The sequence below is a fragment of the Indicator indicator genome, chromosome 15 (assembly GCF_027791375.1).
Source record: "Indicator indicator isolate 239-I01 chromosome 15, UM_Iind_1.1, whole genome shotgun sequence".
NCBI lineage: Eukaryota > Metazoa > Chordata > Aves > Piciformes > Indicatoridae > Indicator > Indicator indicator.
This window is the reverse complement of record NC_072024.1, coordinates 835,692-850,306: the sequence shown is the minus strand read 5'-3', so window position 1 is coordinate 850,306 and position 14,615 is coordinate 835,692. Positions and strand designations below refer to the sequence as shown.

General features: G+C 55.2%; 1 protein-coding gene across 1 annotated transcript in view; it reads left to right on the top strand.

Moving 5' to 3' along the window:
- GRM7 (glutamate metabotropic receptor 7) overlaps positions 1–14,615 on the top strand; it is a 215,125-nt gene that overhangs the window by 163,205 nt on the left and 37,305 nt on the right. The window contains exons 6-7 of the mRNA XM_054387175.1: positions 2,911–3,111; positions 9,025–9,164. Of these exons, the coding sequence (XP_054243150.1) occupies positions 2,911–3,111; positions 9,025–9,164 (341 nt within the window). The remainder of the gene's footprint in view (positions 1–2,910; positions 3,112–9,024; positions 9,165–14,615) is intronic.

Here is a 14,615-nt window from a genome sequence, read left to right as displayed (position 1 = left end):
GGGAGACCTCCTTGCTCTCTACAGCTCCCTGAGAGGAGGTTGGAGCCAGGTGGGGGTTGGGCTCTGCTCCCTAGGATCAGGAGACAGAAGGAGAGGCAATGGCCTGGAATTGTGCCAGGGGAGAGTTAGGCTGGAGATGAGGAACAATTTCTTAGCTGCAAGAGTGGTCAGGGATTGGCAGAGGCTGCTCAGGGGGTTGGTGGAGTCCCCATCCCTGGAGGTGTTCCAGAGAGCTGTGACCATGTCCCCTGGGGCCATGGTTTGGCGGCCATGGAGGGGTTGGGTTGATGTTGGACTGGATGCTCTCAGAGGGCCTCTCCAACCCAAACCATCCCATGATCCTATGACCTAGTTAGGTGTTCTTTGTTCCTGCAGAGCCTCTGTGCAGAGCTGGTGATCTCTGTGTGCTTGGTGGTGTTTCTGGTCTGCCACCTCACCACCCAGAGGCAGAGCAATGGTCGGAGGGGACTCTGCCTGTCACTCCTGAGCTGGAAATGGGAAAGCTTTGCCTGGGGGCTGGCTGCAGACTGAGTCAGGCTGAGTGCTGCAGGAAGGCTGTGCCCCAGGGGCAGTCATGCTGGAGAAGAGCAGTGCTGGGGATGGCTTTCTGCTGGTGCAGCCCTGCCATGCAGGGAGCTGGCTCTGGGGGATTCTATCCTGGTAATGCTGCTGCTCATTAGTGCAGGAGAGAGACACAAACCTGTTAGTGGAGCAGCCACAGGCAAGTGGACTCCTGTCTCTTAAAATCATTTGTCCTCACAGTCATTGACTTATCCCTTCCCTTTTTGCTATCAGTTAGCTCTTTCCTACTCCCCCCTCCCTACTTCTAATCTATTTCTAATCAAACTTCTGATCAAGGATCATGTTATTAAATTAATTTTCCCCACTTGTATCTTCTAACCAAGTCTTTACTTTGAGGGTCTCTGAAATATTTCATAGATTCACAGAATGGGGTTGGGTTGGAAGGGACCTCAAAGCTCATCCAGTTCCAACCCCCTGCCATGGGCAGGGAAACCTCCCACCAGCCCAGGCTGCTCAAGGCCTCATCCAGCCTGATCCTGAACACCTCCAGGGAGGGGACATCCATAGCCTCCATGGGCAGCCTGTTCCAGTGTCTTCACACCCTCACTCTCCAGAATTTCTTCCTCCTCTCCAGTCTCAATCTCCCCTCTTCCAGCTTAAGTCCATTCCCTCTCTGCCTGTCACTTCCAGCCCCTTGCAAGACTCTCCTTGGAGTTCCTGGCAGCACCCAGATGTGCAGGTGCTGCAGGAAGGTGTCCAGGGCTGCTGTGTGGTTAGAAGGCTGCATGCTGCTGCAGGTGCAGCCAGTGGGATGTGGTGTTGCCACCTCTGGAAAACTAATAGCTTGGTGGTGCTGCTGCTGGCTGCTGCTGCTTCCGTGGCTGCATCTCGGAGCTCTTCACAAGCAGTAATTGCCTTGGAGGAAGCCCTGGGAAGCAGGATCACACCTTCTGCAGCTGGACAGATTGAGTCATGCTGCTGTGACTCAGGCAAGGTAAAACAAGGAGCTGGTGGACAGTTTCATAGGGAAAAAAAGAAAAAACACCATTGAAAAGTAAATCAGAGATCTGTGATTGTCAGCCTGCCCTGACTTGCTTCAAGCTCCTGAAGTGCTGTTTGCTTTGCTGCCTAACTGCAGAGGCACCAGAAACCTGTTCAGAGAGTGGCTCAGGTTGGAAGGGACCTCAGAGCTCATCCCCTCCAGCCTCCCCACTATGCCCAGGGACACCTCTCAGCTAGACTCAGCTGCTCCTCATCCAGCCTGGCCTTGAACATCCCCAGGCAGGAGGCAGCCACAGCCTCCCTGGGCAGCCTGTGCCAGAGTCTCAGAACCTCCTACTGAAGAACTTCTTCCTCAGCTCCACTCTAACCCTGCTCTGCCTCAGCTCCAAACCATTCCCCCTTGGCCTGTCTCTAGACACCCTCAGGAGAAGTGCCTCTGCAGCCTTCCTGCAGGATCCCTTCAGGTCCTGGCAGGCAGCTCTGAGGTCCCCCTGGAGCCTTCTCCTCTCCAGGCTGAACACCCCCAGCTCCCTCAGCCTGTGCTCACAGCAGAGCTGCTCCAGCCCTTGGAGCATCTCTGTGGCCTCCTTTGGACTCACTCCAGCAGCTCTGTGTCCTTTTCATGCTGGGGACACCAGAACTGGAGGCAGGATTGGAGGTGAGGTCTCAGCAGAGCAGCCGTAAAAGCAAGAAGGGGAGATTGAGGATGGAGATGAGGAAAGAATTCTTAGCAGTTGGGGTGAGGAGACACTGCAAGAGGTTGCTCAGGGAGGCTGTGGATGCCTCCTCCCTGGAGGTGTTCAAGGCCAGGCTGGATGAGACCTTGAGCAAGCTGGGCTGGTGGGAGGTGTCCCTGCCCATGCAGGGGGTTGGCACTGGATGAGCTTTGAGGTCCCTTCCAGCCCAAACCAAGTGTAGGTTTCTGTGAACCTCCAGGGCAGAAGGTGGTGGAAGGAGAGCAAATGGCCTGAAATTGTGGCAGGGGAGGAGGAGTAGGTTGGAGAGGAGGGAAAATTTCTGTGCTGCAAGAGTGGTCAGGGATTAGCAGAGGCTGCCCAGGGAGGTGGTGGAGTCCCCATCCCTGGAGGGGTTCCAGAGAGCTGTGGGGGAAGCAAAGGGAGCTTGGTTGTGCTTTTCTGTTGTTTGTATATCTATCTGTAAATGTTGTGGACTGTGTCTGTTTGTACATATCCATTGCATTTCATCGCAGGTTGTAGATCTGCTGTCAATACAGCTCGCGTTTGCCTTCCCGACTGGGCTAGCCCGGTCACTGTCGGTGTGGGGGATCTCATCTCTCGCTGTTACTCTGCAATTGACGCTCCCCGGGCGCCGGCGGAGCGCTGCTGCTGACTGCCCTCCCGCGCCGTGTGCCTGTGTCCCCTGCAGGGCAGGAGCGGATCGGGAGGGACTCTCCCTACGAGCAGGAGGGGAAGGTGCAGTTCGTGATCGATGCGGTGTACGCCATGGCCCACGCCCTGCACCACATGAACAAGGACCTCTGCGCCGACTACCCGGGGGTCTGCCCCGAGATGGAGCACGCCGGCGGCAAGAAGCTGCTCAAGTACATCCGCAGCGTCAACTTCAACGGTGAGCTGGGGCCGGGGGCACAAACCCTGCCAGGGCAGGCTGAGGGACCCGGGGGTTAGCCTGGAGAAGAGCAGGCTCAGGGGAGACCTCGCTGCTGTCTGTGACTACCTGAAGGGAGCCTTTAGCCAGGTGGGGGTTGGTCTCTTCTCCCAGGGAAGCAGGGACAGAAGGAGAGGACACAGCCTCAGGCTGCTCAGGGGGAAGCTTAGGCTTGGTCTTAGAAAGAAGCTGTTCACAGACAGAGAGATTGCCCTTGGGATGGGCTGCCCAGGGAGGGGTGGGGTCAGCATCCCTGGAGGTGTTTAAGAAAGGCCTGGAGGAGGCACTTAGTGCTCTGGTCTGGCTGATTAGTTAGGGCTGGGTAAGGTTGGGCTTGATGATCTTGAGGTCTCTTCCACCCTGGCTGATTCTGGGATTCTGGGAGCTCCACAGACTCCTGGAGTCTTCCCTGAGCCCAGCAGCAGCTCCCAGAGCAGGCAAGGAGCAGCTTCTCCAAGCACCAGCATGGAGCTGCCCAGGGAGAGCTAGGGAGCAGGAGCCCAGCAGCCCTCTGAAAGGCAGGGAGTGCTGCTGGCTGGGTGAATCTCTGCTGCCTCTGCCTTGAATCTTGGCTCTGCTGAGTGGTTAGCACTGGCTGGGTGTTGTGCAGACTGAAGCTGATCCTCACTCCAGGTAGGACCTGCCCTGGGTGGCAGCTGGGGTCTTGGTTGGGTTGGTTTGTGTGGAAGGAGCTGGACTCCCAAGGTTGTGTACCTGAACTCTTTGGTGCCCAAGAACCAGCTCCCTTTCTACACTGGGGTGAGCCAGAAGCTCTCAGTCATAGAACTGTTTGGGTTAGAAAAGGGCTCTGAGATTATTGAGTCCAAAGATCAGCCTCAGACCACCATGGCCTTTAAGCCATGTCCCCAGGTGCCTCATCCACACCTTTGTTTCTCAAAACCTTGGCCCTGTTTCCCACTGCAGACACAACTGTCCTGCAGGCAGCAGGGACAGCCCCAAGCAGAGCAGGCTGACAGCTCTCTGAAGTGCTGCTCTGCTGAGGCCTCACCTGGAGCTATGCATCCAGCTCTGCAGCCCTCAGCAGGAGGACATTGAATTGCTGGAGTGGGCCTGGAGGAGACCTGACTGCTGGAAACCCTTAAAGGCACCTTACAGCTCATCCAGCCCAACACCTGACCCCCTGCCCTCAGCAGGGACATCCCCAGCCAGGGCAGGCTGCTCAGCCACAACCAACCTGACCTGCACTGCTGCCAGCCATGGGGCAGCTCCCACCTCTCTGGGCAGCCTGGGCCAGGCTCTCCCCACCCTCAGCATCAAACATTTCTCCCTTCTCTCCACTCTCCATCTCCCTCTTGGAGTTCAAACCATCCCCCCTTGTCCTGTCCTACAGGCTCTGCTCAGGAGTCTGTCCCCAGCTTCCTGATTGTCCTCTTGAAGCACTGCAAGGCCACCAGAAGCAGCAAGCAGAGCAGTGGGAGGGCTTTGTCCAAGCTGTGTGCTGCAGAGAGGAGCTGTAGGCTGTTTCCAAGCATCCTGAGCACATCAGCTTGAGATCTTCTTTGCATGTAGCAGATCTCCTGGTCACCAGGCAGCTGAAAGCATCCTGCCTGTAGCTGCTGCAGAAAGAGCTCAGGCAATGCTGTAATGAAGGGAAGTTGGCTTTGTGCTGGGAGCTCAGTCTGCTTTTTAACGCCTTCATGCCACCTGGAGAACAAAAAGGCCCCAGACATGGAACCCTTCAAGGCTCAAGTGCTCCTGCAGACCCTGAACAGCTCAGAGTGCAGAGAGGCTGCAGTTCAGAGAGTGAATGGCTCAGGATGCTGTTTGTGTGAACCCTCCACAGCTCCTCAGGCTGCAGGAAACGTGAGCTGAATGCTGGAGGAACACCTTGGTTGCTTACACCTGGCCTCCACCCTGTCCTTGGAAGTCATTTCTCATCTTGGGGTGATTCAGAGATTGAAATCCTCCACATCCAGTCAGGACATCTCCTTTTCTTTGGTGCACCTTGCAGGGGAAAGGCTATTGTGTGCTGTGTGTGGTGAGGAGCAAGAGGACACAGAGCTGGGGGAGAGAGTCCAGAGGAGGCCACAGAGATGCTCCAAGGGCTGGAGCAGCTCTACTGTGAGGATAGGCTGAGGGAGCTGGGGGTGTGCAGCCTGGAGAGGAGAAGACTCCAGGGGGACCTTAGAGCTGCCTGCCAGGACCTGAAGGGGTCCTGCAGGAAGGCTGCAGAGGGTGTCTGGAGACAGGATGAGGAGGAATGGTTTGGAGCTGAGGCAGAGCAGGGTTAGAGTGGAGCTGAGGAAGAAGTTCTTCAGTAGGAGGTTCTGAGACTCTGGCACAGGCTGCCCAGGGAGGCTGTGGCTGCCTCCTGCCTGGGGGTGTTCAAGGCCAGGCTGGATGTGAGGAGCAGCTGAGTCTAGCTGAGAGGTGTCCCTGGGCATGGTGGGGAGGTTGGAGGGATGAGCTCTGAGGTCCCTTCCAGCCTGAGCCATTCCATGGTTCTATGATGTGTTGGGAGCTGAATTGTCACAGCCTCTGAATGAGTCAGAAGGTGCAGCCCAGAGGCTGACAGTCTCTGAAGTGCTTGCTGGGGCTGAGCAAAAAAAAAAAAAAAAAAAAAAAAAAATCATTTAAATATTAATAGAAAGAAACTAAATCCTAATCTATCCAAAGGCCCCAAGGACAGAACCCCCTCTTTGAATAATTAGAAGATGAGGAAGTCAAGAAGCAGGATCAGCTCTGCAAATCCTGCTGCATCTCTGAGGTTCCCATACTCTGCTCCTTTTGACTTTCAGAAGAGCACCAAGCAACCTGAACTGCCCCTGGAGACCACAATGCTGCAGCAATTTACAGCAGGGCTGACAGGGCCCTCACAGCCAGGTGGTACCAAGGAAAAAAATTAGGCAGCAGAGAGCCCACACAGAGGTCACAAAAGACTTGAACCTCCTCAGCAGGTCCTCAGCCACAGTTCAGTTACTCCAGCTTCAGAGTCAGGCTGGGGGACACCTGGGCTTGACTTATGACCTGAGATTCTCAGGGCTTTGAGCTTCAGCAGATGTTCTTCTTCCCCACACAGCTCAGGCTGCTCTCACCTCTTTCCTGGGGAAGTTGAAGGCACAAATGGGAATTTGCCTGAAAGTAGCCACAGGGCTGGGCCAGGGATGTGGTTGAGGTCCTGTCCCTAGAGACTGGATGTGTCTCTGGGCAGCTGCTCTAGCTGGAGGTGTCCCTGCTGAGTGCAGGGGGGTTGGGCAAGATGACCTTGGAGGGTCCCTTCCAACCTGATGCACTCTGTGAATCTTTACTACACACTGAGTAAACTCTGGAGCAGGTTGCCCAGGGAGGCTGTGGCTGTTCCCTGCCTGGAGGTGTTCAAGGCCAGGCTGGATGAGACCTTGAGCAGCCTGGGCTGGTGGGAGGTGTCCCTGCTCATGGCAGGGGGTTGGAGCTGGATGAGCTTTGAGGTCCCTTCCAACATTCCATGACTGTGAGGCTTTGCTATGGCCAGGCTGGGAATGTCCACTCTGTCTGCTTCCAGCCATGCAGACCTGGACACTTCCTCAGCTCCATGCTGGGGTTTTGCCCACATGTGGGGAGTCACCAAGCATCTGTGGAGCACTCTGGAAGCCTCACTGAGCTCCTGCCCTTTGAATTGTTCTTTTGCTTTTGCCATCTGTGACAGCCTGACCTTGACTAATGAGACTGAGGCTTTTCAGAGTCCTCAGGAGCTGAGTCCCCCCCTCCCATGGGTGCTGCCTGTCTGAAGGAGCCCAGGACTTACAGCCACTTCTCCTCACTCACTCACTCCCAGTGTTTCCTCCCTGGCTGTGTCCTGGCTCCATCCATCTGCAGTGACAATTAACTCTGCCCTGGTGCTCAGGAGGAGCATGAGATGGGAGATTTCAGTGGAACATTTTCTGCTCCAGCCTTTGAACTGAAGCTGTTTCTGATCTCAGAGGACTGGAGGCTAGACAGGAAGCAATTTAGCAGAGCTACAGTGGAGGCTGTGCTAATTCACTCCTTCAAATCTCCTGCTTTTTGTTTTTTTTTTTTCTCTTTTCTTTTTCACTCACTGGAGTTGAGTGAAGAATGGCAAGTGGGGAGAAAAGCATCATCTTAAAGTTCAGTGCTGCAACAGGAGAGGGTTTTCACTGCTTTAGGGAGGGGAGGAAGGACAGGAGGAGAAAGCTCTGGATATAGATGTGCTGGAGTGCTGTCATCATCCTCAGCCTTGGCACAATATTACTCTGCCCTGCTGAAACTTGCTTTAATGTGTCTGGAAATAAATGTCAGGCTGGAAGGCTGCTCCGGGGGGCTGAGGTCCTGCAGCCCTGCTTTGAGCTGTCAGCTGAGGAAGGGTTCACAGCAGCGTGGAGTGGCTTGAGCAGGGAGCTGGGGGAGTCCCCATCCCTGGAGCTGTGCAAGGAAGGTGTGGGCATGGCACTGGGGACACCCTTAGTGGCTGTGGGGCTCTTAGGCTGGTGGTTGGTGGCTCTTAGTTTGACCTCAGAGGGCTTTTCTGACCCACACAGCTCGGTGATTCCAATGCCTTGGTAACTGGAGCGCAGATCTTCCTGGCAGAGCTGGGCTGAGGGTCTGGAATCTCCTGTGCCATCACCCCCAGGCTGCCAGCCAGCTTTGCTCACCACCAGGAACAAAGGCAGGTCTGGAAGGGAGTCTTTGGCCTGGCTGCTTGCCCTGCATTTCCTCCCCAGCGTTCATCACCTCAACAGGGGTGACTAAAGATGGGAGCAGCCCTGTGTTATGGGAGCAGGCTTTGTGCAGTGGTGCCCAGGCACAGGGCAAGGGGCAGTGGGCACAAACTGGGACATCAGCAGTTCCAGCTGAACAGGAGGAGGAACTTCTTTAACTGAAGGGTGCTGGAGGCCTGGAGCAGGCTGCCCAGAGAGGTTCTGGAGTCTCCTTGTCTGGAGACTTTGCAACCCCAGCTGGATGTGTTCCTGTGTAACCTTCTTTAGGTGACCCTCCCTTGGCAGGGGGTTGGACTGGATGATCTCCAGAGGTCCCTTCCAGCCCCTACCACTCTATGATACTGTGATAGGTGGCAAATAATTCAGGATGCTGATGCTGAGCTACTTCCCTGTGTCAATGTCTTGGAGCCTAAATAAAGGAGCAGACAAGGCACAGTGCTCCTGGAGCTTGGGCTGTTCTTTTCCATCCCAACTGCATGCTGAGGGTGGGAAGAAGAACATATTGTGGAGGAGGAAGCTATTTCTGGATGCTAGACCTGGGCTGACTTCTGACAGCAGGATCTCTCCCAGGCAGATGGAACATTTTCTGGGAAAAAAAAAAAAAAAAAAAACCACAAAAAAAACCCCAAACTCCTTTCTAGGCTCCATTCAGAGGAGAGATGTTCACTAAAGAGCTCCCTGAGGAAAGGGAGGTGGGCAGGAGACTGCAGAGCAGGAGGAAAAGCCTGCTGGTGTGCCTTGCTTTGCACAGAGCCGGGGTGAGGTAAGGCTGGCAGAGTTTGGCTGGGTTTATTTTTAGTCAGAAAGTTTGGGAGGTGGTAATTGGTCTCTGGAAGAAGGTGTGAGGATGATCACAGAATCATGGAGTGCCAGGTTTGAGGGGACCTCATCTGGTCTAACCTTTCTAGGTGATAAAGAGAGCTGCTCCAGGCCCCTTAGCATCTTTGTGGTCTTCTCTTGGGCTCTCTCCAGCACCTCCCTGTCTCTCTTGAACTTGTCCTGGGCCAGAGCTGGACCCTGGACTCCACCTGTGGGCAAAGTGGAGGGGACTGGTGCTGCTGTGTCCCAAAGTACCCCTTTGGGGATGGCTGGAACCAGAGGTGACCTTTGCCAGCCTGGAAAAGCTCCCAGCCACACCTCCTAAGGCAGAGCTGGGGAAGGCTTGGCTGGCTGGATCTTGTCTGGTTTCCTCCCCCAGGCAGTGCTGGCACCCCAGTGATGTTCAACAGGAACGGGGACGCCCCGGGGCGCTACGACATCTTCCAGTTCCACAGCACCAACACCAGCAGCCCAGGCTACCGCCTCGTCGGCCAGTGGACAGACGACCTCCAGCTCAACGTGAGTCTGCCTCCCTGCTTTGCTCTCTCAGCTGAGAGTCAGCAAATGCTCTGCTCCCCCCTGCAGCAGCTGAGAGTCAGCCCTGGGGGTTGTCTCCTCGCTGCTGCTCACTGCCCAGCCCTTGCCATGCCCCCGCGGCTGTCACGGAGCTGCTGCCCCTGCTCAGCCTCCCCCTTCCTGCCACTGCAGCCTCCAAAGGCTGGACCAGGTGGTCACAAATCACAGAAACACTCAGGTTGGAAGAAACCCTCAGAGTCACCGAGTCCAACCCAGAGCCCTGCTCTGCAGGGGTCACCCCTAAACCAAAGCCCCAAGCACCACATCCAAACCACCTTGAAACACAGCTAGGGCTGGGGACTCCACCACCTCCCTGGGCAGCACATCCCAGAGCCTGACCACTCTTGCTGGGAAAAACTTCTTCCTAATGTCCAGAAAGGGTCCTTGGGGTCCCTTCCAACCTGGTTCTTTTGCTTTGTCCTGCTGCCCCTTCCCTGTTGTGCCAAAGCTCCTCAAGCTGATGGAGCCATTGGGTGATGGAGCAAATGTGATAACTTTTGGGTGCCTGAAGTCCCTCCCTGCCACCTTGGCAAAGGCAGCAGTGGTGTGGTGTGGTTTGGAGCCACCAGTGGTGTGGTTTGGTGTGGTTTGGAGCCACCAGTGGTGCGGTTTGGAACCACCAGTGGTGCTTTTTGGAGTGGTTTGGAGCCACCAGTGGTGTGGTTTGGTGTGGTTTGGAGCCACCAGTGGTGCGGTTTGGAACCACCAGTGGTGCTTTTTGGAGTGGTTTGGAGCCCCCAGGCTTTCCTTTTTTGGTGCTTTTCAGTTTCTCTGGGTTTAGGGAGGGTGGAACTAGATGGTTTGGGGTTTTTTTTGAGTGACTGAACTCTAAGCAGGTAGCAAAGAGCTCCATATGAACCAGGTGACCTTTTTGTCATGATGCCTAAAGAAAAACAAGCACCCAGGGGCAGGGGATCAAAGACCTCCAGGAAGCTTTGATGTTTGCCAGATGAAGCAGCAAGCCCAGGAGTGGTGGCTGAGGGAGCTGGAGGCTTTGTGCCAGCTTTGTCCATGTGAGGATGGTGTGTGGCAGGTCTCTGGAGGTCTGGGTTCAAGGCTTCCTGCTTGGCTTTGTTCGAGCTGCTTGAGGCTGAGGTTCCTGGAGGAGTGGTTCCAGCTTAGCCCCAGAGTCCTCTGGCTCCTTGGAGATGGTTCTTAAAGCACCAGGCTGAGGTTTTCAGCTCGGTTTGGTTGCTCTTCAGCAGAGCCTGAATGAACTTAAAGTGCTCCTGAGGTGAAACCCCAGGTGCTGCAAAAGGGCTTTGCTCTCTCAGTGCAGGCTCCCACCTGAGGTTGTGCCAGGTCCCTCTGCTGCCAGAGCATGGTGTGCCATGGCTCCTTCCCTGATGGGTTTCCTTGGAAAACAGGGTAGAGGCTGGAAAGGAAGGCTGCAGAGCGTGGTCCTGACACACGCTTGAGCTGTTCCACCACCTGGCTGCCTGGCCTGGCATTCCCTGGGTCCTCCTGCTTGCCCTGTTGGAAGATTAGAGGGACACTGGCTTTGCTCCAGCCCTCAGGCACTTCCCTGTTCCACATGACCCTTCCAAGGTGATGGGAAGTGAGCACCAAGAGCCAGCTTAGAGCTGAGACTCTGGCTTGGAGGAGAGGAGCCTGAGGGGTGACCTCAGCCATGTTCATGAAGATGTGCAGGGCAGTGCTGGGAGGATGGAGCCAGGCTCTGCCCAGTGCTGCCCAGGGACAAGGGGCACAAACTGGAACCCAGGAGGTTCCACCTCAAGATGAGGAGAAACTTTTGGTGTGAGGGTGCTGGAGGGCTGGAGCAGGCTGCCCAGAGAGGTTGTGGAAGTCTCCTTCACTGGGGACATTCAAAACCCACCTGGATGTGCTCCTGTGTGAGCTGCCCTGGCTGCCCCTGCTCTGGCAGGGGGTTGGGCTGGATGCTCTCTGGAGGTCCCTTCCAACCCCTGACACTCTGATTCTGTGATCTGCCAGCACTTGCAGCTCCTGTGGGTGCATCCCACCACCAAGAGGTGGCCAGGACATGCAGGGTGGGGTCACAGCCAGTGTGGCTTGTGCCTCAGGGCTCTGTGTGGGGACCCAGCACAATGCCTCTGCACTTGGAAGATGAATCCATGATGATGATGAATCATCTCCCAAGTGCAGAAGCATTATGCTGGGTCCACACAGAATCACAGAATGGCTCAGGTTGGAAGGGACCTCAGAGCTCATCTCCTCCAACCTCCCCTGCCAGGGGCAGGGACACCTCTCAGCTAGACTCAGCTGCTCAAGGCCTCATCCAGCCTGGCCTGGAACACCCCCAGGGTAGGATATGGGTCAGAAAGCAGTGAAAGCTTGACCCAGATCACAGAATCAGAGCCTGGGAGGGGTTGGAAGGGACCTGCCCACCAGGGGCAGGGACACCTCTCAGCTAGACTCAGCTGCTCAAGGCTTCATGCCAGCTGTTTGGCTGTGGAGATTTGAGCTATGGCTCCAGCAGCTCTGTGGTTGGGTTGTAGGGCATGGCTAGATCCAAACCCCAGGTGCTGGACATTTCTTGTTGTGGCTGTTTCCATGTCTGTTGTTAAAGGAGGGGACCCCTGTGGGCTGCCTAGGGCCCAGCCTTGGAGTCTGACCACAAGGGTTTGCTCTTCTTGAATTTTGCTTCCTTTGAGTGATGCTCTTTGGGTGGGTGGTTGGTTTGTGGTCTTTTTTTTTCCAACTTTTGACATTCTAATTAAAGAGGGGAAAAAAAAAAAACAACCCAAACCCAACCCTCTATTAACTTGCAATTTACAATTATTTTAGCAAAAAAAAAAAAAAAGAAAATTAATATTTTATTAGGTAAACCCTTCTTTGTGTAAACTCTGCAGCCTGCTTCATTAAAATTTAAAGCTAAATTAATAGAGCTTGATTTGCATTCCTGCTGGGGTGGGAAATGCTGCCAGAGAAAGCTCAGCTCAGCTTCCCTCACCCTCACAGCCACAGGACAGCAGTGCCTGAGATTTTCCTCACCAACTTCCCTTCTACTCACAGCTCCTAGTTTCCCAGGGAGGGTTGTGGCAATCCTGGGTTTGTATTTCCTGGAAATAAGAAGGCAGAGGGTGGAGGCAGAATGTGGAGTGCAGAGACATCAAGGTCCTGAGCATCCTGGTGCCAGGGAAGGTGTCCCTGCCCATGGCTTGTGGTTATTAAAGCACATTGAAGATCAACCTGTTCCACTGTCTCCTCACCCTCTGAGGAGAATTTCTTCCTCCTCTCCACTTTCAGTCTCCCCTCTCCCAGCTCAAAGCCATTGTCCCTGATCCTGGCACTCCCAGCCCTTGTCCAAAGTCCCTCCCCAGCTCTCTTGCAGCCCCTTCAGGTCCTGGCAGGTTGCTCTGAGGTCTCCCTGGAGCCTTCTCCAGGCTGAACAGCCCCAGCTCTCCCAGCCTGTCCCCATAGCAGAGGTTCTCCAGCCCTCTGATGGTCTTTGTGGCCTCCTGTCCCCTCTCCAGCAGTTCCCTGTCTATGCAATGGAAGGAACTGCCTGAGCAGCTCCAGTACAGAGCTGGCTCCTATGAAAGCAGCTCCTGGTGCTTTGAGGTGCCTGCCAGAAGCAGAACACATCTCTCCTGGAGGAGCTGATGTGCCTGAAGGAGAAGGGAATGGATCACTCCTGGAGGAGCTGCAGGCTCTCCTGGGAAATTTGGTGATGTTGCTTCCCCTCCTGCACACAGAGGCAGCTCAGCAGGGCCCAGGGTTATTATGTTTTCACATCCAAAGCTCTGTGAGCATCCCTCAGCTGGCAGCATCCAAAGACAAAAGGTCCCAGGGAAATTGTTCAGCTTTGTTTGATCAAGGATTTGTTTTTTGCACAGCCACTGGCAGCAGCCCTCTCCATCACCTGTCCTGGGGACTTCTTCCCATGGCTGTCTCCACAATGTTCCTGCAGTGCCTCTGCTCCCTCCCATAGTCCCGTGTCACCTGCTGTGATTTGTCTCTTTCCTGACTCTGCAGCCACATCCCTTCCATATAGACAGGTAGCAGAGAGGTTCCTCCTCCTGTGCCCCTGAGGTGAGCAGCAGCTGTCTGAGCTCTAGGAGAAGAGAAGCTTTTGGTTAGGGTCTGGAGATCCCAGGGGATGGACTGGAGGTCTTGGCTGAGCACCAAGGAGGAAGCTCCCCATGGGGGACCTGCTCTCACCTCCGTGGTGTGCTGGAGCACCCAGCCAGGACCTGGTGCTCCTCTCATGCCATCCCTCCCCAACTTGCAGCACAGTGGTGGATGTGGTGCCCTGGTTCCCCCTCATCTGGGTGAGCAGTGGAATGGTTCCAGGGGAGCTGCTGGGTTGCTGTTGGAGAGGGAAGTCCTCCCAAAGCAGATCTTGTTCACCTGCTGCACTCCCAGCCTGGTGGTGCCCAGCTTGTTGTCCTAACTGCACTGACATCTCCAGCTTGTCAAGGGGCACTCTTCCAGCTCTGTGTTACAGCTCCTAAAGGGGCCCCTGGGCACTCTGGTTCTAAAGATCAATTTCTGGATGGCTGAGGAAGGCAAATCCTTGTCTGTGGATGAGAAACATCAAGTCCTGTCCATTATTGCACTGGAGAGGTTTCCAGCAGGTCTGGTGTGAAATGCTCTTGACTTCAAAGCAGCAGCAGGGGTAACTGGAAGGGGTTAGGTTGGAGATGAGGAACAATTTCTGTGCTGCAAGAGTGGTCAGGGACTGGCACAGGCTGCCCAGGGAGGTAGTGGAGTCCCCATCCCTGCAGGTGTGCAAGAAAGGTGTGGCCATGTCCCTTGGGGACAGGGTTTGGTGGCCGTGGTGGGGTTGGGTTGCTGGCTGGACTGGATTGTTCTAGAGGCCTTTTCCAACCCAACCAATTCCATGATACTAAGAAATGTGTGGATATGTCCCTTGGGGCCATGGTTGGGTGGCCATGGTGGTGCTGGGTTGCTGGTTGGGCTGGAGGATCTCAGAGGCCTTTTCCAGCCCAACCAACCCCATGGGTCTGTGATTTCCTCAGGTGATTTGTTGGCAAGCAGAAACAAATAGGTGTGGAAGGTGCTGCATGCAGAGACAAACAGCCCAACCTGCTCTGGCTTCTGTTTGTGCCCTGGGTTGTGACTTGCCTGGCACTTGAGGCTGTCTGCAGCTTGAGGCATGGCTGAGCCCAAGCCTTCCCTCTGCAGCTCCTGGGAGGTTGGCTCTTTGCTGATCCCTCACCCCTTAATTAATTTCTTCCAGCAGCCAGTGATGGATTGCTGCAATCTTTGGAAGCAAGTGCTCAGGAGGGTCATGGCATTGACAATTCTCAGTGTGGCTCCATCAGCAGGAGGCCTGCACAGCTCTAAGTCCCCCCCAGAACTCCTGGCTCCTGTTCTGTGCGTGGAGCAGGTCGTGCCCTGCGTGTCAATAGCTGCCTGCTCCCTGAGGCTTGCAGGCAGCCTCTGGAT